The sequence below is a fragment of the Chelmon rostratus genome, chromosome 19 (assembly GCF_017976325.1).
Source record: "Chelmon rostratus isolate fCheRos1 chromosome 19, fCheRos1.pri, whole genome shotgun sequence".
NCBI classification, from domain to species: domain Eukaryota; kingdom Metazoa; phylum Chordata; class Actinopteri; order Chaetodontiformes; family Chaetodontidae; genus Chelmon; species Chelmon rostratus.
This window is the reverse complement of record NC_055676.1, coordinates 23034500-23056552: the sequence shown is the minus strand read 5'-3', so window position 1 is coordinate 23056552 and position 22053 is coordinate 23034500. Positions and strand designations below refer to the sequence as shown.

Here is a 22053-nt window from a genome sequence, read left to right as displayed (position 1 = left end):
GTACTGTGCTGTACTGTGCTGTACTGTGCTGTACTGTACTCTGTGCTGTACTGTACTGTGCTGTACTGTGCTATGCTGTACTGTGCTGTACTGTACTCTGTGCTGTACCGTACTGTGCTGTACTCTGTACTGTACTGTGCTGTACCGTACTGTGCTGTACTCTGTACTGTGCTGTACTGTACTGTGCTGTACTGTACTGTGCTATGCTGTACTGTGCTGTACTGTACTGTACTGTGCTGTACTCTGTACTGTACTGTGCTGTACTGTACTGTGCTATGCTGTACTGTGCTGTACTGTGCTGTACTGTGCTGTACTGTACTGTACTGTACTCTGTGCTGTACTGTACTGTGCTGTACTGTGCTGTACTCTGTACTGTGCTGTACTGTACTGTGCTATGCTGTACTGTGCTGTACTGTGCTGTACTGTGCTGTACTGTACTCTGTGCTGTACTGTACTGTGCTGTACTGTGCTATGCTGTACTGTGCTGTACTGTACTCTGTGCTGTACCGTACTGTGCTGTACTCTGTACTGTACTGTGCTGTACTGTACTGTACTGTACTCTGTACTGTGCTGTGCTGTGCCGTGCTGTGCTGTACTGTACTCTGTGCCGTGCCGTGCCGTGCCGTGCTGTGCTGTACTGTGCTGTACTGTACTCTGTGCCGTGCCGTGCCGTGCTGTGCTGTACTGTGCTGTACTGTACTCTGTGCCGTGCCGTGCTGTATGTGTCTGCATGTCTGCAGTGCTCACCACATGTTTATCATGCTGAGGAACAAATCACATGAAAACCTCTAATGAAGCGTAGAGGGTGAGGGGGCGAGCACCCCCCCCCCCCCAACCTGGACAGGGCTTCTTGCTTGCAGAGCTCAGTGGACTCGTCCTCTCCCTCAGGACCGAAGGGACCAGTCTCACACCTTGTCATCGTCTCCTCAGACACCCACATGCAGCGGCGCATGTTGGTGATGTGCTGAAGTATGAAGCACTGGGTGAGAAGTGGATTCTCCTTTATTTTACCGACACTTCAAAAGCAGAAATGGTTTGTGATCCACTCGAGCAGCTGATCTTATTGTGTTTGACAAGGTGCCGTCAGTACTTCAGGATGTGAGGAGCTGGTCAGTCGGAGGTCGGGTCTTCTACCTCCAGCTAATAGGCCTTCTCTCATAACACAGCGGTGAGACGTTCAGGTAAATTGTGAAGGTGTGTTGGTGGTTGAGATGATGTTCAGATCCTTTGCTTAAGTAAAAATACCAACACAGCAATGTAAAAAATACTCCACTACAAGTAAAAGTGTAGTATTAGCAGCAAAATGTAGTTAAAGTATTAAAAAGTACTGGTTTCATCCCTCTGACTGAGATACTCCTGTACCATATCTGTGGGATCATGGGAGAAGCTCTGATACAGTTTGAAGTTTTTGGGCTTTTTTGGTGAGATCTTGGCTCATTTGAGTTAATTTGTATATTTGATTTGTTGTGTAAAATCTTCATCTTTAAAGTAACTGCAGCTGTCAAATAAATGTAATGGAGTAGAAAGTTCAACATTTCTCCTTGTGTAGCTGAGTGGAAGGATAAAGAAGCATAAAATGTAAAAATACGTAAGTAAAGTACCTCAAAATCGAATGTGAGTACAGTACTTGAGTAAACACACTTCTGCCCACTGGAACTATTATATCCATAGAGGTGGATGTAAAAATCGGTGTATGTATGATTAAATATCAAAAGCAACAGCATACAAAGCTGATGTTGGAGTCAGCCCTCTTCAGTCTTCTCGCCATCTGTTGGTGAAGACTTGGTTTTTACTGCCCTCTACTGGCCGATCCGAGGTATCGGAAAGAGTGCTCCTCACATGGAAAGTTCTGAACTGTTCTGTCCTCAGATCAGTGAGCACGCTGTGCACTGCAAGCTGTCCTGGGAAAAAGTGAAACTGTTCTCCGAGGCTCCTGTTGTCAGTGCGTTTGTTAGATTTCTGGCTGTTTCTACAGATCTGGGAGCTGCTGAATATGTCTCTGCCTTTTGGATGGTGCTCAATCGGGACGGTTCAGGTATCAGTTTGCACAAAACCGCCGATACTTTCTCAACATCACGTGTTTAAAACGATCCGACCTCCGTTAATTATACATGCAGCGGCATCAGAAGCACCGAAGCTCTAAAACAAAAACTGATCTAAAATCAGATTTTCAACCACGGATGATCACAGGCCTGGTCCTCAGCCGTGAATATTCACATTATTACAAACATCACACACAGAAAACACGATTTCAAACCATTCATAATAACGTTGTGTTGAAATTTAAAACTCTTAGAACGAAAAAGAGAAGAAAGCAAATCATTCGCCTCGCTTATCGTGTATTGATTCTTGATTGATTGACTATTGATTCTTTATGTAATATTGGTTGTGTTTCTGTGGACAAAGATTAATCTCCAGATCTTCATCCTGCTGTTATTCTGATATGAGTTTGAGTCTGACACATGACCAAATGATTGTGTGACACCATGGAAACAGGAGCTGTGGTCGCTGCTTCAGCTCACTCTTCATCAATGAAGAGAGTTTTTTTCTGTCCGGCGTCTGAACGGAAGCTGTTTTGAATTCATTTGACAGCTTTTCTATGATTAATGACTCTTCGGGGCTCGTGCCGGGCGAGCTTCTGCGTGTGTGTTCGTGTGTGTTTGAATAAGCAGATTATTAACATGCGGCAGGACTCGCTGCGTTTAACTTCGCGTGTTCGTGAAGTTTGGTTTCCTTCTGTTCCGGAGTTAAAAGACGCGACGCCACGTTTCGGGCGACAAAGTCAGATTCAGCAGTGAACGGAAGCTCTCTCTCTCCATGATTAGAGCTGTTGTGGCCCGGCTCCTGAGTCCTGGCTGCCGTCCTTGTGCCCATGAAAAAGGGCCTTTACAGAGTCCCTTCTTTTAAAACACAGGGGGTGGGGGGGTGGAGGTGGGGCTTGAACATACATAAGAGGCTAAGACGGCCCGTCGGTCCAATTTGCCGTTGCTTAACCTATACGAGGAAGCTGATTGGATCTTCCCTTTCATTTAGACCCCCTTTATCACCTCCGGGGGCTCGTTAAAAAAGGATCCCCTCGGATCTGCCCCTCTTCTGGGAGAGAAACGCCGCGTTAGTGATGAGCACAGGCAGGTTACTCAGAACTGAGGCTTTATCCTGGATGTCGGATGAGGACAACATGACCGCGGGCCAGTCCCAGGGCTCCATCCTGCAGCCTTTCTGGGACTACCTCCACCAGAACCACCACGACCTCTTAAGGAGCCCTCCCTTCCCCGTCTTCCTCTCCGTCACCACCTACTTCTTCCTGGTTGGTCTTTACACCGTGCTGGACCTGCTGGCTCCCACCTGGCCCTGCATCAACCGCTACAGGCTCCACCCCGACAGACCCGTCACCTGGCCTAACATCTGGACTACGCTGGGCGTCACCGTCTACAACCACCTGCTCTACATCTTCCCTGCCACGGTGGCCCAGTGGCTGTGGAGGCCGCCCACCCCGCTGCCCCGTGAGGCACCCACATTCTGGAGCTTCTCCCTGGGCATCCTGGGCTGCATGGTGGTCTTCGACTTCCAGTATTACCTGTGGCACCTGCTGCACCACCAGGTGCCGTGGCTGTACCGCACCTTCCACGCCGTGCACCACCAGTACAACCAGACTTTCAGCCTCGTCACCCAGTACCTCTCTGGCTGGGAGTTGTTCAGCCTGGGGTTTTGGGCTACGATAGACCCCATCCTGCTGCAGTGCCACTGCCTCACAGCCTGGAGCTTCATGGTCTTCAACGTCTACGTCTCCATCGAGCAGCACTGCGGCTACGACTTCCCGTGGGCGCTGCACAACCTGGTGCCCTTCGGCCTCTGGGGCGGCGCGCCCAAGCACGATGCCCACCACCAGCGGCCCGGCACCAACTTCGCCCCGTTCTTCTCGCACTGGGACTGGCTGGGGGGAACCCACGCCGCGCCGGAGAGCCGGACAAGATGAAGGGCAGAAAAGACTAAAGAGCCTGAGTTAATCTAACTGACTCTCCTACAGGCCAGTTTCTCTCCTTCCTGCCTTTCCTGCCTTTTTGATATCATCCTATCGATCACCCTTCCTCTTTTTCTTCCACTGCTCGCTAACAGAACGTGGATGTTCTTCGCAGTTTAGGAACTCTGACTGTCGCTCTAACATTTCTCGAGCTGTTGAGGATCTTTTATGTGAGTGCCGTGCACAGTCGTGTTAATGTATTGTCAAGCTGTCGCAGTCTCAGGTCAGTTTCCACACATTTCTAGCATGTTTTGAGCTACCTTGAAAAATAAAAGCACAGGATAAAACCACTTCCTCGATTGTTGTTCTTTTATATGTCGCTAAACAGCCCTTGTGGAGTATTTGCTGATGGTATTCGGTGTGATCTGTCAGAGCGATTACTCAGGTTAGCACGTACATCCTCCCTCTCTCCCTCCTCAGCACTCACACACATGAATAGCGGTCTTTTAGCTGCATCCCAGTATGATGCGTGGGTGCAATACTAATCTGTCATCCTCCTCTCTTCGAGGCAAAATGCTCCTACTGGCAGAGTTCTGAATTAAACTCCCCAAAGAAGACAACATATATGTGACATATAAGTCTTCATCTGAAAATAAAATACGCAGCATTTTGCGGATGCGTTCACTGTCTTTATATTGAGGTTATTTTTTGAAGTCTGTTTGACTGTGTTGGGATCCGAACAGGTTTTTGCCTGGATTTGACTTTTTTTGAATGAATCAAAATTTAAAGTCATGCAGCTGTTTGCAGACCAAGCCTCCTAAAATAATGTGGAAGAGTAATAAAACTGATGAAGTTCACATGACTTCACCTTTGTAGAACATTTGACTCACATATGGTGTCACCTACAGTTCCACAAATTCACCAGCAGAGGTCACTGTTCCCCCCAGCACCGACCAGAGCAGCAGAGCCAAAAACAGCACATATCAAACAAGATAGATGGATGAATAAAGTATCCATCCATCTATCTATCTTGACTCACACATGGTGTCACCTACATTTCCACAAATTCACTAGCAGAGGTCACTGTTCCCCCCAGCACCAACCAGAGCAGCAGAGCCACAAACAGCACAGCATATCAAACAAAGACCTCTACGATCCTCACTTGGACAGATCGACGTCTGGTTCTCACATTTCTCCATGTGCAGCTGCGTATCTAAAGATATCAAACAGGAAATGCGGTGCGTCGTAGTACTGCAGCGCTGGTCTGGCCCCACGCTGAGACTCCTCTCTGCCACTCACATGATACCGTCAGAACTGGTTTGGCTTGTTTCTGGTTCACAGGGGATTGTTGCAACAGGTCATGTTTATTTTAGAAACACCTCATTCAGAATGAAGCGAACGTGTCTGTGTGTCTTTGTCTGATTATTCATTAAGTATGAATTAATGAACATCTTTTTCTCTCTGTGTGTCGTGATGGCACATTTTAAAACATCATAAATGAATCAGAAAAAATCTATTTCCTGTCAAAAGACTAGTTTCTAAAGATTGTTTCTGCTTTGAACAACTGTGATTTGTTCTGCAAGTCAAGCAACAAACTCTTTAAGCTGCTGTTTCCGTGCAAACCTCGTCGGGTTACGTATTATTCTTACACCTGAACATGTGGCGATCTCGTGGTTACCGGGCCGCTGCGACCGACGGGAACCTTAAAGCATGACGGACATGTTGCAATGTGGAAACAGGCGACAGAAACCAACATGCATGTGTGAGCGTGCAACACGTGTGTGCAACTGCAGAAGTGGCTCCACCAGAACGACGGCGTCAGAGTTTCAAACGCTGAATTATAAAATGCTGCTGAAGTTTAAGAGATTAAGAGCATTTGATTTTGAATTAGTGTTTTGCTGCCCTGCTGTAAGTTTCCAGCTTCAGTTTAAAGGTTAAACACTGAGCTCTGAGGTGTTGCAGCTGTATGTGCATGTACATGTGAAACCATCACAGTTTCTCCTGTTCCTATCATGCTAACGCCGCCTCTGGTGGCCGTTATGGCAAAGCTGAGCAGAGACCTGCTGACTGCACTGCGGGGGGGAAGGTTTGCTGTGATGATTCTTTGTGAATGTGTGTACACGTTAAGTAATCTGCAGTCATTCCTGCACCATCGCTCATGCTCATGCGCAGCAGGGAACGTCACATTATTCACCGCGTGCTCAGATCTGTGAGCAGCAAGCGATTTCCCAACTTCTCACATCAGAACCAGCGTCGACTGTCGTGGAAACAAACGACCTTCTGCTCTTCCTTTGTGTCACATAAATAGTCCACCTTAAATAAAGGCGAACCCCCCCCTCCTGCTGGTGCTTCATTAACAGACTTCAGCTCAGAAATGTGCTCGGACACGTGATTTGAACATTTGCTCGTGGAACTGACTAATGTTTGAAAGCAGCTGCGTGGATGAAACATGGCCCGGGAGCGGCTCCGCCCCCCCCCATGTGTGAGTAGAAAGGTATTCTGCTCGACGGCGCTGACAAAAGGTAAGACGACACTCCACAACAATCATTTACCTCTTTAAACGGCCCGCAGCTCTGCCCTCGACCGCTCACCAAACAGGAAGCCATCACCATTCACGGCGCGTTTACACGGGGGAGGGGGATGGCTCTTTGGGTGGGGCTATCAGTTCACATACTTCTTATCTAGAGAGCACAAGCATTACCTTTGGTCCACAAAGCCCCTTTGTCTGCAGCGTATTGTCTGTTAGGAGATGTGTGTTTTATAAAGCAGGAGGAGAAAAATCACTACATAAATCAAATGAATGGGAGAGGGGGGGCTTTCTGTGTTTCATCCACAGGTGAAACTACGGTGGGGGGGGCGACCTGTTTCTGACATGTCTCATCACGCTTCACTCTCACACACTTTACGTCTGCCTGCTTCTGCAGAAACCTCACCGACAACCAAACAGGTCGACAGTGAAACAGTCGTCCCGGCTGGTTTGTTTGCTTTGACGCTAAAAAAAAAAAAAAACCCACAACAACACATTCCGCAAATTCCTGACGTTTCCACACGCGCTGACTCACGAGCGCGACCCACGTCCCGCTCCGGCTGCACGATGAAAACACACGCCGCTTACGCAACATCGAGTTTCACAGAAACTGCATCCTGTTGTTTCATCATTTATTAAAAGGCGACATAACAAAAGCAACTTTTCCAAAAGTCCAAACTTCAGCACAGGTGGATTAAAAGTGGTCGGCCGCAGGAATGCACCGAATAGGCAAGAAAAGACAAAACGGGAGGGATAATTAAATAGACCTACAGCTACATTAACACCTTCATCAGTCATTTCTCTGCTCTCTCTGCTTCTGAACACATCAGCTCGGCCTGCTTCTCTTGTTACAGACGGCTGTAAACGGTCTTCAGTGCAGCGAATTAGTCAGTCAAAAGGCCTAAACGTGAGTCTTCCTCAGGCCTTCTCTGTATTTACATATAAGAAACTGAAATATGTGTTCAGGCTTCACATTTTAACAGTTCATAATGAAGTCTGCCCTGATCGCAGCACCGTCGTCTTCACATTTAACCTTCATCTTTGGTTATCCGATGCGTTGAGGTCACCTGGTTGTCCGTCGCCACAGACCCGCGAGGTCCGCGCCTGCTGCCTTTCCAACGCAGAGTACGAGCGCAGGCAGGCCGGAGGTATCCCATCAGCCCCTCCTGCCTCTGGCTAACAGCTGCTGCTCTGCGTGTTCCCGCTGTCCGATACGTACGACTTGCTCTTCCTGGAGTATTTCATGGAGCTGAACGAGACCCTCATCCTCTCCACGGTCCTGCTGCTCCTGCACAGCAGGGTGTTCTTCACGTGGTTTCTGAAGTCCTCCGACACGAAGTAGTAGATGAAGGGGTCCAGGCAGCTGTTGAGGCTGGCCAGGCACAGCGTGGAGACGTAGAAGCTGTAGCCGTTGTTCATCACTCCATCCTTCAGCAGCGAGTAATGCACCACCAGCATGATGTTGCTGGGGACGAAACACACCACGAATGTCACCAGGACGGTAACGATCAGCACCACGGCCCTGCGGCGGTTCTTTCCCGCTGCGCTGTCCTCCATGCTGTTCCCCAGAGCCCTGAGCAGCAGAACGTAGGCCACGGCGATCACCACGCAAGGCACGAGGAACACGACCATACCCATGAAGATGAAGTAGTAGTACGGGAGCTGGACGGACGGGAAAGGGTTGAGGGCGTCCCGAATGACGCTGACGTCGTGGCAGGTGGTGACGTTGGGGTCTTTGAGTTTGGCGGTGTGGTCGTACAGGTACAGAGGCGTGGTGGTGAGCCAGATGAACGCCCAAATGGCCACACAGACGCCGATGGCCACTCTGGTGTTCTTCCTCTGCTGGGACAGCGGGTGAGCCACGACCCAGTATCTCTGCACGCTGAGGCAGCAGATGAAGAGGACGGAGCAGTACATGTTTCCGTAGAAGAAGCTCACCAGCACTTTGCACAGCGGCTCGCCGTAGATCCAGTCGTTGCCGTTGAAATGGTAGGAAATTTTTAGGGGCGTCCAGATGACGAAGAGCAGGTCGGCCAGAGCCAGGTTGGCCATGTAGATGGTGGACGGGTGCTTCTTCTTGGTCCTGAAGAGAAACACCCAGATGGCCATGCCGTTAGCAGGGAGCCCCACCGCGAACACGATGACGTAGACGATCGGGATGAAGACTGTGGTGAGGCTGCTCTTCAGTGTGTCAGAGGTGGCCTTGTCCACGACGACCTGCCCCGAGATCTCAGGGTCCTCAAAGCCGATGAACCCTCGTCCTTTACCTGAAAGAATGAGACAGAACAAACTCTTATCAGGGCTGAAACGACTCACAAAACATAAATAACAGCCAAATGTTGAACATTTCCTGAGGATCTGCTGCTTTCTGTCATGATAAACTACGTTTCTTTGGGTTCAGAGCTGCTGTTTGGACAGGACATTTATTCAAAAATGTCACCTGGAGCTCTGAGGTTGATTTTTATTATTTTCTGACGCTTTTTAGGATAAAAGATTAAAGATTAAAGTTACAGACAGACAGACAGACTGACAGACTGACTGACTTTATCCCAAGCTGGGAAATTGCAGTGCAGCAGCAGCATTACACACAGTGAAATAAGTGAAAATAAGACTATAAAGAACAAACTATACAGAATAAAATATAAAAATAGCGAGCAGTAAAAAGATTATATACATAACAATAATAATAAAATAGCCAAATAGTAAACAGTAGTAAAAGTATTGCACAAAAAAGAATATCAAATGCAAATGGCAGTGAAAATAAAGTGGACCGTGACTGTAAGAGCAAACTATATATAACAAAATATTGAAATAGCAAGCAGTAAAAAATTATATACATAATAATAAAATATCAAATAAATACAAATAAGCATAAAAACTATTACTGTAACGCAATCAGATGAGATCTAATAAAATACATTTAAGGGAAATAAACCTTTTTTCAGGTGTGTGATATGTCTTTATACAGAATATTGTATCATTATTTCTTAAACTTAAACTTTTTCAAAGTTAGATTATTTTTTAAAAGGTAGATAAATTTAGATACGCCTTCATTTCCCGAAAGTCCTTTGTGTTTGGGATCTGGCTTCAACCCAGTTAAAGTTAAAGATATCAAAAATTCTCTTTATTTATTATAACGTGTTTCTAAATGTCCACCTTAACACACCTGGAGACTCTCTCGGGGGTGTATTACTTCACTCTCCGGGTTGGATGAGTGAGTCTCACAGGCTCGGTATGCAGGTGAGTTCGCTCTTTGACACAATAAACTCAGAGACAGGAAGTTCCGACCTTACCTGACGCATGTGAGACAGAAAACCAGCAGAAAACCAACAGGAGCGACAGTAACCTCGTAGAATCCATGTCCGTGCGCTTCAGACTCTCTCCGCTTCTCTTCTCTTTGATTTTCTCCCTCGAACTGACTCCGCATCGACCGACAGCGACCTCCACCCTCAGAGGACACACCCCGAGACTACCTGCGTGCGTGCGCGTCATCTCTGACCCGCCCAGTTTCCGCAGCGGCGGCGTCCGCGAGCGCAAAGAGTCCGAGAGGAAGAGTCCAAACAAACAAACAAACAAACAAACAGAGGAGAGGCTGATCAGCTGCAGAGCAAAGCTTTGTTCAGCCCTGCAGCAGAAGTCTCTTGGTCCTCTCCACACAGGTGGAGGGCTGCCACGAAGCTCACCTGGTTTTCTAAGTACAGTCAGACAGGTAACCTTACGTCACACCTCCGCCCACTGAAGGTGTCCCAGTTAAATATAGATTAGTGTTGATTTCTGTGGTTCGGAGGGGGAAACTGCTCTGTGGAAATTATTTGTACATTAATGTGTTCGCTGCTGTTCAGTGTGTTGTTCTGGGCTTAGATTTCTTCAGTTCAGTCAAATCAGTCACTAATTTTGTGTAAATTTCCCCTCCACGCTGCAAAAAATGACAACTTATTTTCACTGTCAATGAATCTGCAGTTTATTCTGAAAAATCTGTTTCCACAAACCCAACAAACGTCTTCAAATGTCGTCTTTCTTTAAGCTTGAGCTCAGAAACGATTAAAACCCTGATTTCAAAAAGTTTGGACGCTGCACAAAACATCAGTAAAACAGAATGTGATCACCTGCTGATCCTCTCTGACAGAAACTCACCTGAAATCAGCACAAAGTCAATATATTTAATGTCTGAGCTCAACAGCTTCATTGATTTCTGTAAATATCTGCTGATTCAACACGTTTCAAACACGTCGGGACAGGAGCAACTAAAGACTGGGAAAGATGTGGAACGCTCCAAAAACACCTGTTTGGATCATTCCACAGGTAAACAGGCTGATTGGTAACAGGTGATAGCATCATGATTGAAAGGCTCAGTGGTTCACAGTGATGATGGAGCGACGTGATTGGATAAAGGAGATTAATACCTGGACTCAGGAACACTTCAGGAAACTGTTAGCTAATTGCTAAAAAACAAGGCTAACTAGAAATCAGTGTAAACACGTGGCCGAGCGGCGTGTCCATGAGCAGTGTTTCCACACCTGTAACCCTGGGAAGCTTTTCCAGGTTATAAATGTATAAAACATTTCAACATCTGGCGAATCTTCTAAGTTCTGTTTCATTTCAGGGAAACTAATTATTAGAAATGTCTTGACCTGCTCAGTCGAGCCTCAAATTAGAGGCACAAACCACAAAAACACGTTAGTTAAAACAGTCTGTCATCTCAACTACATCCAACATAAACACAGATCGTGATTTGGTCATCGAGGCAACGATTCAGGTGATAAAAGCATTTTCACAGACCAAATCATTCACTGTTAATGTCTTATTTGGGATCTAACGGGGTTCTTCTCCAGTTTAGAGCATGTAAAGAACATTAGACTGGAATTAGAGCCAATGTTAATTAAAATCATTGTTTTGAAAGCCGGCCTCCGCTGGTCAAAAACCGAATATGAGCTTTCTGCAGGCGTCACCAAGTTAAATTTAAGATCACAGAGAACGAATTTACAGTTAGTTTATAGGCTGCAATCAGCTTTAAAACATGTTAGGATTCAAATTACTGCCGACAGCAGACAAGAGAGAGAAATATCTCTCTTTTGTCACAAGGTTTGAAACGCAGAGGGAAAATACTTTCATTTTTATTGACCGACTTTAAAATGTATGTACAGCGATGAAAGTACAACTCACTACTTCAAACACATACAAAAAGACACAAACATACATGTAAAGTGTGTAAAATCATTTAAATTAATGATCATCAACGTCGTCCGGCACGTTAAAACAGTGAGAGAGAGTTCACCTGAATAAAAGGAGTGAAATCAGTTAGAGCAAAGTGCATTAAAGTGGCATCATCAGATTAAAACAACTTCTCATTTACAAAAACAGTAACTGACGAAGGCTCAGAGCTTCTGCAGGTCTTCACAGACCATTCCGAGGGGGAGTTTCAGCTTAAAGAGCTGCGGCGCTCGGCGCTCGGCGCTCTAGCACTCGGTGCTCTGGGTGTTCCCCGACTCGGACGTGTACGTGTTGCTCTTCTTGGAGTACTTGAGAGCGCTGAAGGAGATCCTCATCCTCTTCGCCGTCCTTTCGCTCCTGCAGAGGAACGTGTTCTTCACGTGCTCCCTGAAGTCCTCGGAGATGAAGTAGTAGACGAACGGGTCGATGCAGCTGTTGAGGCTGGCCAAGCACAAGGTGGTGATGTAAAATCCGTACAAGCTGTTGTCGGCGCCGCCCAGAAGGAGGATGTAGTGCACGAGCAGCATGACATTACTGGGGGTGAAGCACACTAAAAACATCACCAGGACGGTGACGATCAAGACCACAGCCTTCCGCCGCTTCTCGGCGATGGCCGGATCCGCCATGCTGTTCCTGAGGGCCTTCAGCATGAGGACGTAGGACACGATGCACACGACGGTGGGGACGACAAATCCCAGAATCCCCATTGTCAGGAAGTAGCCTGCGGCGATCTTCGTCTGGCTGGGCTTGGTGATGTCGTGGCAGGTGCGGATCTTGAGGTCCGACTCGTAGACCTCTTGATCGTACAGGTAGAGGGGGATCGTGATGAGCCAGACCGCCACCCAGACCGCGACGGAGACGGCGACGGCCACGCAGCCGTCTCTCTGCTGCTGGGCGAGCGGGTGCACCACGGCCCAGTAGCGCTGAACGCTGATGCAGGTGATGAAGGAGATGGAGCAGTACATGTTGCCGTAGAAAAACGCCACCAGCACTTTGCACAGCCCCTCCCCGTAGACCCAGTCGTTCCCGTTGAAGTGGTACGCGATCTTTAAAGGGACCCAGATGACGAAGAGCAGGTCGGCCAGAGCCAGGTTGGCCATGTAGATGGACGACGGGTGCTTCTTCTTGGTCCGGAACAGGAAGACCCAGATGGCGATGGCGTTGGCGGGGAGCCCCACCGCAAACACGATGATGTAGATGATCGGGAGGAAGACGGTTGTGAGGCGGCTGCTCAGGACCTCTCGGCCTCGAGGGCTGACCTTCACCCCATCGCTGGTCTCTGTGGAAGGGAAGCCCCTCCCTCCAGTGCCAAATCACCACATGGAAACATGGAAAGCAGAAGTGAGACAGTTTAACATCTGAAACTCAAACATCTGTCAGACTCTTTCAAACGGAAGCACTTTGATCTGTCTTCCACCTGTAATCAGGCCTGTGAGCTGGAATCAACAACCCGCTTTACAACTTTATTACTCAATGTTATCGCGCTCACTGTGGCGGACTGGCCCGGCCGGTAAGGCAGCCACGACCGACACACAGAGAAGCGCGTCTGGATCTCAAGTCTACCGGAGCTGAATGCTGAGTCCGCCCGGACAAACGCCGCAGATGGGTCAAACAGAGGAAGCTTACCGTCCTGAGACAGGGAAGTCTGCGCGCAGCACAGGAGGACGAGGAAGAGCTGAAACCACCGCGAGCTCCGAGTCATGACTGCCGGCACAGCGTCCGCGGGTGTGGCTCCTCGTCTCTGTCCCCGCTGCTGCCTTCACACCTTCGTGATGTCATCCGGTCAGGTGACCGCGTGGAGCCAACCGGGACACGCCTCAGGTTGCTGCCCGCGGTGCGGCTTCTTCCTCCCGCACAGAAACCAGGAGCCGACGCTCGTTTCTCTGCGCGCTCCGGGAGCAGAAGCTCTCAGCCACGTGATCAGATGGAGACTAACAGGAACAGTCATGTCCGAGAACACCTGACAGTATCCAGCGATGGGATGTAGCGAAGTACATTTACTCAAGCACCGCGCTACACCGCGGAGCTAAATAAACACGTGACCCAGCAGAAACAGCTGTTAGAGAAGCATCATCAGCACGCAGCCGTGAACAGGAAGCGCAGGTACATAAACACCTGCGGCTGATCCCTCCCTGCGCGCCGTGACCTTATGAAGAATGCAGAACAGAAAGTGCTTCACACCTGTGCGCGTGCAAATATGAATGTGGATGTTGTGTGATGCGCAACATGAAGTAAAGGTTCAGTTTGGTTTCTGTGTGTTTGCCCTGAGAGACGAGACCGTCTGCGGTGATCACATGAGCTGGTTTAAAAGCTTGATCTTCATCCTCAACCTGCAGAAATTAAGCAGCCAGGTCGCTTATTGCATCTTTGTTTTGCGTCCCACAGACCCCCCTGCAGACCCCTCTGCAGCCCCCTCTGCAGCATGTGGAAAATAACCAGAAAAGCACTAAAATTTCCTGCACTTTTCATTAATATGACTAAACATTTTGTACTTCACAGTCACTTGCTGACTTTTATTCCTTCGTTATTGATTGGTTAAGTCTGGTTGCCTGTTTACGTGACTGTTTGGTTTGCCCTTTAATGACAGACATGTTTTTTATGTATATATTTTGCTTATATTTGCACTCTTTCCCACTTTGCTCTGCAGCTGCTGCACCAGAATGTCCCTCAGGATAAATAAAGTCCTATCTTATCTTATCTTATCTTAACTTGGAAGTGTATGCATGAACAAATGTATGTCCTGCACTGTCCTTTTCTAACTCATGGATATTCTACTTCCTGTATGTTTAGGGTTAATTACACTCAGAGAGGTCTTGTATGAGGAGCAGAAATCTATTTTATTTGACTGTGTTTTGCAGCGGTGGTCTCCGAGACCCTGAACAGAAGTTATGTGTCATTTTCTGTATAACTGAATAAAATAACCTGAAGTTAAAGCTTGTATATTTAAATAGAGCCAGGATATTAAGGTCAACAGATGAAACACCTGCAGTGAGATTTGCATTGAGTCACCTGTCATGCAAACTGACCCACTTCTGCTAACGCTGCTCGTGTCATGATCAGCTTCAAACCCTCGCTGTCCAGTTTAGACCAGTGAAAAACCAGCTCAGACCATCTACCAGTTCAAGTACTTCATGTTTTTGCACATGCAGCAGCGGAGCTTTACTGATCAGAATATAATTCTGAAAGTGAAAATGTGACTTTCTCGTGTTCTAGCTTCACAAATGTGAAGGTTCGCTGTTTTTCTCTGGTTTTTGTAATAAAGTGAGTGAATTATTAATTGAACATCTTTTGATTTTGGACTGCTGGTCGGACAAAACAAGAAACTTGAAGATGTGCGCTCAGGAATTGTGATGTGCATTTTTTTTTTTTTTCAGCTAATTGAGCAAATAAGTCGCAGCATTTTCACAATAAAACATTTGTGTGAGAAGTAAATATGAGTACAAAGAGTTACTGTGGAAGAAGTATTCAGATCTTAATCTTAATTGAAGTACTAATACCTCACTATGAAAACTCAACTACCAGTAAAAGCATTCAAAACCTTAAATAAGTAGAAGTATATAAGTATTATCAGCAGAATATACTTAGAGTGTTAAAGTAAAAGTACTCGTAGTGCAGTAAAACATCATCTCTGATGTTTGTGGATTAATATTCCTGCTGTAGATGTTTCAGGTTGAGCTCATTTGAACTACTTTATATCCTGTTGGCTGGTTTAATCTACAGCGATGCATCATATTCTATAAGATCATCACATGTTTGTCCTGTGAGAACCTCGTATCTCAGAAAAACAGCCTGTTTTCAGCTCTGTGACGACGCATTTCCAGCTGATCCGAGAGGCTTTTTAAACAGTTTATTTAGCTGAAGAAAGAGGAGAATTTTCTCAGGACATGAAGGAAAACCTCATCCTTCAGTTTATCACCAACACTCGAGATCTGGAGATACGTGGTTTTCACTGGACAGGAAGGGGATGAAAAAATGTCATCTGCCAGACAAATGTAGTGGAGTAAAACGTACAATATCAGTCTCTGAGATGAAGTAGAAGTATAAAATTACATAACATGGAAATACTCAAGTAGAGTACAGTGCTTGACTAAAGTACTTAGTTACTTTCCAACACTCACTTAGAGAAATAAAGTACAGGATGGCTGTTTGAAACACTCAAAAAGTATTTATTCACTCAGTTGTTCCTTCCTCACATAATCGTCTCCTAAGAGTAAAACACAGCTGACTCCATCCTTCAGGTTACATTTTATTAACAGTACAGTAGCGCCACCTGCTGGAGCAGAGAGGAACCTGGACGATGGTGTAAAATGAGTAACACACATGAAAGCACTTCACATATCCAGCCAGCAGAGGGCAGCATGAAATAAACGGTGCTGTTTGCTCAGCATGTTGCTGGCCTCTTTGTGAAACTACCACAGCGACGTGAAAACATATTTATCACAGACCAAAACGGCAGAAAGAGGAGGTTATCGTTCTTTAAAATGAACAAAGTCAGACGCGATTAAGTAGAAGTGCTTTAAAATGAGCTATACAGCACGTGTATGTACAGACAGAATACAAAATGTTTCCTTCCATTAAATGTAAAACAGCTTATAAAATCATACAACAGAGTGCAAAAACAAAAGCTTTTCATAGTATCAACTGAAGCGTTCTCGAGGCACACTCTGATCTAATCTCAGCTTCCTTCCGTGCTTCGTCCGTTCACTTCCCTTTAAAGTCACTGATTAATGCCCGCTGGCTCTGTCAGACCAGCAGCTTCTTGTATTGGCTGTTGAGGCTTTTCTGGAAAGGGTCCAGCTCGGCGACCGACGTGTCCACCTTGGAGCTTTCTGTATGAGCGGATTTTAGGATCGTCCTGCTGCTGGACGAGCGGCTGCCGCTCCGGCGCTCTCCGGCCTTCTCACACCTCAGCGCACCGGATAGCTGCTTCTGACACTGGGATGATCCGAAGTAGTAGACCAGAGGATCCAGGAGGCAGTTCAGGCTCCCCAAACACATGAACACCAGATATACGGCGTAGGAGCCGTCAGGGGCCTCCTGGCTCCTCTCCACTCCCTCGTTGAACTGCAGGTAGTGGGCTAGAAGCAGGCAGTTTGTGGGGGTGAAACACAGCACAAACATCACCAGCACGGTTAAAGCCATCACCACTGCTCTTGTTCTTCTGCGCGAGCGTCCCGGGACCCCACGGGGGACCCTGCTCAGAGACCAGATCACCCGGACGTAGGACACCACAGTGACGAGCAGAGGCAGGAAGAAGAGGGCGCAGCAGAGGGTGATGAAGTAGATCCTGTAGCGCCAGATCAGCTCATGTGAGGACTGGACGTCGTGGCAGGTGGTGACGTCCAACTCTTTAAGGTGGTAGGTCTGCTCGGAGAGGACGAGCGGCACCGAGCCGGCGAAGGACAGAATCCACATGGCCGCGCAGGCTATGGTTGCGTTCCGTGGCCGTCTCCAAGCCAGGGAGTCGATGGGGTAGACCACGGCGAGAAGCCGGTCCACGCTGATGCACGCTATGAGTAGAACCGAGCAATACATGTTCCAGTAAAAGGCCGCGGTGACCACGCGGCACATGAGCGCGCCGAAAATCCAGTCGTTGCCGCCGAAGTGGTAGGAGATCTTGAAGGGGAGCAGCAGGGCGAAGAGCAGGTCGGCGCAGGCCAGGTTCAGCATGTAGATCGCCGCCGGCTTCTTGGGCCGGATCCTCCGAGCGAAGGCCAGCACGGCACAGATGTTGATCGGCACGCTGATCAGGCAGACCAGCGTGTAGAAGGACGGAATGAGGACGGTGGACACGGGGCCCGTTAGGAACAGCAGCGCCTCTTCTGAGATCCGCGGCCTGATGTTGGTCACGTTACGAACCCACACATGCGCGGAGCGGTTGAACTTGACATCGTCGTCTGCATAAACTCCTCGCAGGTCTATCGGCTCATCCGTGACCGAACGGTCAAACACGGCAAAGGTCCTCACCTGAAGGCTGCCTGAGGAGACAAGAACGAGTCAAAGCCAGAAGACAGTTCAACAAAGACATCAAGAGAGGTTTTAATCATAAAGAGATTTCTATCAGAGAGCTGAAACGAAATAAAAACATTAAAAACTGGTGATAATTCAGTGGTTTCAGATTCTCTAATGTGAATATTTGCTGTCTTTCTGGAATATTTCCTCCAAATATCTCAGACCAAACGATCAATGGAGAAAATAATCACCACATTAACTGATCATGATTACGCCTTAAATCAATTCGCCGAGTGACAGAAATAAAAAAGGACTGTTTTGATAATCGATGGTGAAAATACTGTCACATCGGGCGACTTGTTGCTTTTCTCTGTTTTATTCTTTAACTGAATATTTTTGGCTTTTGGACTTTTGGTTAAAAAAAATAAGAAGATCTGAAGATGGACTAGAGGAAGCTGTGATCAGAGTTTTCACTGTTCCTCGACTACAATTAATTAAAATCCTTCACTTAAGTCATAAAGACCTTTTATTCTGTACCTCTGTTACTGGGTGGCAACTAATGCTTATTTTCATTATCAATTAATCTGCTGATTATTTTTTCTCATGATGTTCAAGTCACTGTGACAAAGAGAGCAACAAGTCGTCATATTTAACAAGTCAGAACCTCAAAATGTTTGATACTGAAACAGATGAAACAATGAATTTATCATCAGAACAGCTGCCGATTGCTTTTCTGTCGATCGGATATCGATTAATCAGCTAATTAATGACCTCTTTTCAGCGCCATTATCTTCTAAACAGGAGGTTAACGTTAAATTACATCATATCAAACTTTCTCTACCACACTTGCAGGATTATAAAATCCTGTTTCACACTCATTTGAAGTCATTTGAGGTCTTTCTTACCGTTGTTGGCTGCGGCCGAGGACGCGCGCGCGCACACCGCGAGCAGCAGCACAGCTTTGGGACAAACTGAGAACATTTTGCCGGAGACAGAAGACGCGTTCACGGTCTCTCACCCGCCTGTCGGCCGCAGTCTGGCTCTGCTTTTCTGCCGCTGATCATCATCCGCTCCCTGTAAAACTGTCGAGTGTCCGCCCACAGTCCAGCGCCCCCCCACCCCTCAACCCCGAGCGGCCCCGTCCACCAATCAGCAGCTGCGTTCCTTTGCCCTGACGTCACCTTCCCGTCACTCTGCAGCAGCCACATCCAATCCAAGCATTCACGCGCCGGCGCTAAATGACCCGGGACACAAGGTGAACATTTACTGGAATCTTTTTTTTTTTCCTTTTTTCTCAAAGGTCTGTTAAAGTCTCAAAATTTTGTCACGGCTACAAGGCTGTCATGGCAACAGTGGGGTTGATAAGAGCGACCTAACACCTCCCAAACTCTCTTAACACCAGAGCAACAAAACAGAACAGGAAAAACAATTATTTATTTGAACTGAACAGAGACTTCAGTTTTATCCAGAAATGCACTCAGGGACTTTACCTGTGCAGGCCTCTACAGGTAATAACTAAAACTTTAATTTATATGTCTGCATCACGTCTGAACTCCAGTGGCAGCCAGTGAACGGGGGCCACGCCGGATCGAAGCGTGGATTCATTCATCAGCATGAAGCGTCAGTGCACCCTGATTCCTTTTTGGACTTTGGCATAAAAATATCCACCGATGTGTCTTCAGGGGCCGAAACAAACACTTCAGAGTTTGTTTTACATGAAGCGACCCCCCCGGAGACGCTGGGATGCTTCCTCTGTTTATGGCAGGCAGATACATATCAGATATATTATAGTTATTGCTCCTCTCCAGGCATTCTCCTGGAGGGCGTATCATGATGTTCCCCAGGGTCTGTGTTATATGTTTTGTTTACGTGCTAATGTAAACTAGCTGCCCAGACCCCCCCCCCCCCCCCCGTCCCAGGAGGCTGCATGATGTTTTTCCCACTGCTTCTGGTGGAGATCAAGCTGAAGTCATGCGTCTGCTCCTGGGTGGTCAGTAGTTCTGAAGCACTGAAATGAGGATAATACTTGAAAAACAAAAAACATGGGAGAGAGAAAGTGTGTTTGATTTGGAGGGGTGGGGGGGGGGGGGTGGGGGGGCATGCTGAGCGTCGGTCAGGGGGAGTCGTCTGACTCATTCATCCTGAGCTTTATGTCCACAGAGACTCTGCAGCTCACAGACAGCCAGACTAAACCCACTTCCTCACTGAAACATCTCACCGTTCCACCGAGATGATTGATATCGCTCTCAGTGCCTGTTCGAGGCTATCACAGTATGTAGGCTGGGAAAGGGGGGCGACTGCTATCCTGGTTCTGCCCACCAGCACCTTTAAAGTACACTGATGAACACGTTGCATCCTTCCAGGACTCCTGTCAGCACCATGAGGTTGCCAGGACAACAACCAGAGATACGAGGGGGTCGTTGCGTCTGGCCAAGAAGAAGTCCAGCACCGGGTCTGACTGGAAACAAAAGGCAGCCACATTTTTCCACAACATGCACACTCACGAGTTGCATCAAGTGATGTCATCGAGTGGACGGCGGCCAGCAGGTCAAATCCCCCCCCCCCCCTGCTGCTGGTGGTCACCAGTGTGCACTTAAAAGTCCTCCTGTTTCTACTGTGTTACAGACTTTTCTACTGTGACACAGCACAAAACACAGAGTTTTATTATCCACATCTTACCAGATGTATTTATACACTTTCTGTATATAATGTACACATAAAAATAGTTGCGTTTTATTTTGAAATCTGTTTTATTGTCCGTTTGTTCCTTTTCTGCGTCTCCTTTGTTCTTTGTTCTTGTTATTATTGCAGTTTGCAACAACATAATTTCCTTGGCGTGAGATCAATAAAGTTATATCTTATTTTAAAAGACAGAAGCTAGCTGTTTGCCCCGTTTCTAGTCTTTATGCTAAGACAAGCTAAGCTAACTAACAGCTAGCTTCATGTTCAATGTACTGACGTGTCAAATAAGGCGAATAAGCATATTTACCAAAATATTAAAGTGCTTCCTAAAACCTGCAATAACTGGTTTCTGGCCACTGGGGGGCAGCAGAAACAAGCTGTGAACACAACAGTGACATATTATCATCTTTTAAGATAACTTGTTGATAAAAAGTTCTTTATTTTCACATCGGTCAGACACAGAGCGACATTATCATTCATTATTTTATTTCATTTAAGTCATGTTTCTGATGAATGGAAGTCCAGCATTCCCTCTCCTCTTAGCTCAGGTAGCTCACCGACTCCTGAGGGAAATACCTGGCTGTTTATCAGCTAAATGCTCCGCTGTGTCTTTGCCTGTCGGGCGTCTGGTGCCGGACAGGAAGTGTTTGCTGCCTGATGCAGCCAAAAACAGCACTCTGACTGCATGAGCGTGAACCAAAACTAACTCCGCGGGGGTGATAATTACCCCCACGAGTGACCGCTTTCACATACATTAAGACATCCGTCCTTAATATACACATATGAGTTGATGCCGCTTTAAATTTTGGTCATGAAAGCAGCTGCAGCTGGACACGCCCCCCCCCCCTCTGGAGGCCATGTCACGTCCTGTAGCGTGCTGAGCTCGGGCGTTCCTAAACTAACATCAGCTCATTCCTTCTCATGGGAGGAGGCAGGATGCAGACTGTGGGAGATTAGGCCCGGAGTGATGTCGGTGGCACGGCTCCAGGCCAGCGCTTCGCAGCGTTAATTCCTGTTGTTCTCTGGGTCCGCTTTAGCACATTTTATCGCTCTCTGGGCATCAATTCAACAATGGGGTGTTAGAGGACAATGAGACGAGCGCAGAGGATGTTGTGCTGCGGTTTAAAGTCAAAGTTCAGAGTTTTAAAAGTGTCTCAGGTGGTGAACAGAGAGCCCCGATAACATGAACATCCTTTATTCTTTATCTTAATTCACGCTTTCGAAGAAATGAAGACACCGGTGTAACCAATTAGTTTATAAAGAGCCTCAGAGAGAGACCGTCTGATCGTTACCGCTGCTGTCCGGTGCATGTTTCAGATCCACGAAACCAAAACCAGCAGTCAGGCACAGGATGTGTGTGTATACGTGTACGTGTGGGAAAAAAGAAAAGCACTTATGAAAGAGAAAAGTTGTGTATTTTTGTGATAAACAGCCAATAACGTCCAAGTTCAACCACAACCTCATACATAAAACTAATGAGTACGGTAAATCATGGTGGCCTGCGAACGTGCTCTGTATGTGATGCCTTGACCCTCAGAGTCCATGCTGAAGGCTCTGACCCTGCGGAGACAGAAGGCCGGCAATATGCCGACAGTAGGCAGTCGCTGCTGAGATAATGTTGCAGACCCTGATGCTCACATGTGTTATTTAAACCCAGTGGCGTGGGGGGGCAGGGGGTGCAGTTGCCCCCCCTGGTGGCCCAGTTTTTGAAAAACGCGCG

At 47.3% G+C, this 22053-nt stretch overlaps 4 protein-coding genes across 4 annotated transcripts; 1 reads left to right on the top strand and 3 right to left on the bottom strand.

Annotated features, from left to right (window-relative positions):
- Positions 1-3118: 3118 nt before the first annotated feature.
- Positions 3119-3976, top strand: ch25hl2 (cholesterol 25-hydroxylase like 2). The gene has a single exon (XM_041960721.1). The coding sequence runs from the start codon at positions 3119-3121 to the stop codon at positions 3974-3976; it is 858 nt and encodes a 285-aa protein (XP_041816655.1).
- Positions 3977-7103: 3127 nt separating this feature from the next.
- LOC121623170 (proteinase-activated receptor 2-like) lies at positions 7104-9937 on the bottom strand. The gene is made up of 2 exons (XM_041960361.1): positions 9782-9937; positions 7104-8755 (listed from the first exon to the last, which is right to left on the bottom strand). Exons 1-2 carry the CDS (start codon positions 9846-9848, stop codon positions 7665-7667), a joined length of 1158 nt encoding a protein of 385 aa, XP_041816295.1. The 5' UTR covers positions 9849-9937; the 3' UTR covers positions 7104-7664.
- Positions 9938-11586: 1649 nt separating this feature from the next.
- f2rl1.1 (coagulation factor II (thrombin) receptor-like 1, tandem duplicate 1) lies at positions 11587-13693 on the bottom strand. Its single transcript, XM_041960227.1, has 2 exons — positions 13326-13693; positions 11587-12999 (listed from the first exon to the last, which is right to left on the bottom strand). Exons 1-2 carry the CDS (start codon positions 13399-13401, stop codon positions 11945-11947), a joined length of 1131 nt encoding a protein of 376 aa, XP_041816161.1. The 5' UTR covers positions 13402-13693; the 3' UTR covers positions 11587-11944.
- Positions 13694-15838: 2145 nt separating this feature from the next.
- LOC121623187 (proteinase-activated receptor 1-like) lies at positions 15839-18714 on the bottom strand. Its single transcript, XM_041960383.1, has 2 exons — positions 18557-18714; positions 15839-17677 (listed from the first exon to the last, which is right to left on the bottom strand). The coding sequence occupies exons 1-2, from the start codon at positions 18630-18632 to the stop codon at positions 16443-16445; spliced, it is 1311 nt and encodes a 436-aa protein (XP_041816317.1). The 5' UTR covers positions 18633-18714; the 3' UTR covers positions 15839-16442.
- Positions 18715-22053: the final 3339 nt, after the last annotated feature.

Bases quoted from the DNA above. Each gene is read 5' to 3' on its own strand.
- ch25hl2 (XM_041960721.1), top strand. From the start codon at position 3,119: ATGAGCACAGGCAGGTTACTCAGAACTGAGGCTTTATCCTGGATGTCG.
- LOC121623170 (XM_041960361.1), bottom strand. From the start codon at position 9,848: ATGGATTCTACGAGGTTACTGTCGCTCCTGTTGGTTTTCTGCTGGTTT. The intron at 8,756-9,781 runs GTAAGGTCGGAA...TCATTCTTTCAG, and splicing joins TTCTGTCTCACATGCGTCAG to GTAAAGGACGAGGGTTCATC.
- f2rl1.1 (XM_041960227.1), bottom strand. From the start codon at position 13,401: ATGACTCGGAGCTCGCGGTGGTTTCAGCTCTTCCTCGTCCTCCTGTGC. The intron at 13,000-13,325 runs GTAAGCTTCCTC...TTGGCACTGGAG, and splicing joins GACTTCCCTGTCTCAGGACG to GGAGGGGCTTCCCTTCCACA.
- LOC121623187 (XM_041960383.1), bottom strand. From the start codon at position 18,632: ATGTTCTCAGTTTGTCCCAAAGCTGTGCTGCTGCTCGCGGTGTGCGCG. The intron at 17,678-18,556 runs GTAAGAAAGACC...TTGTCTCCTCAG, and splicing joins CTCGGCCGCAGCCAACAACG to GCAGCCTTCAGGTGAGGACC.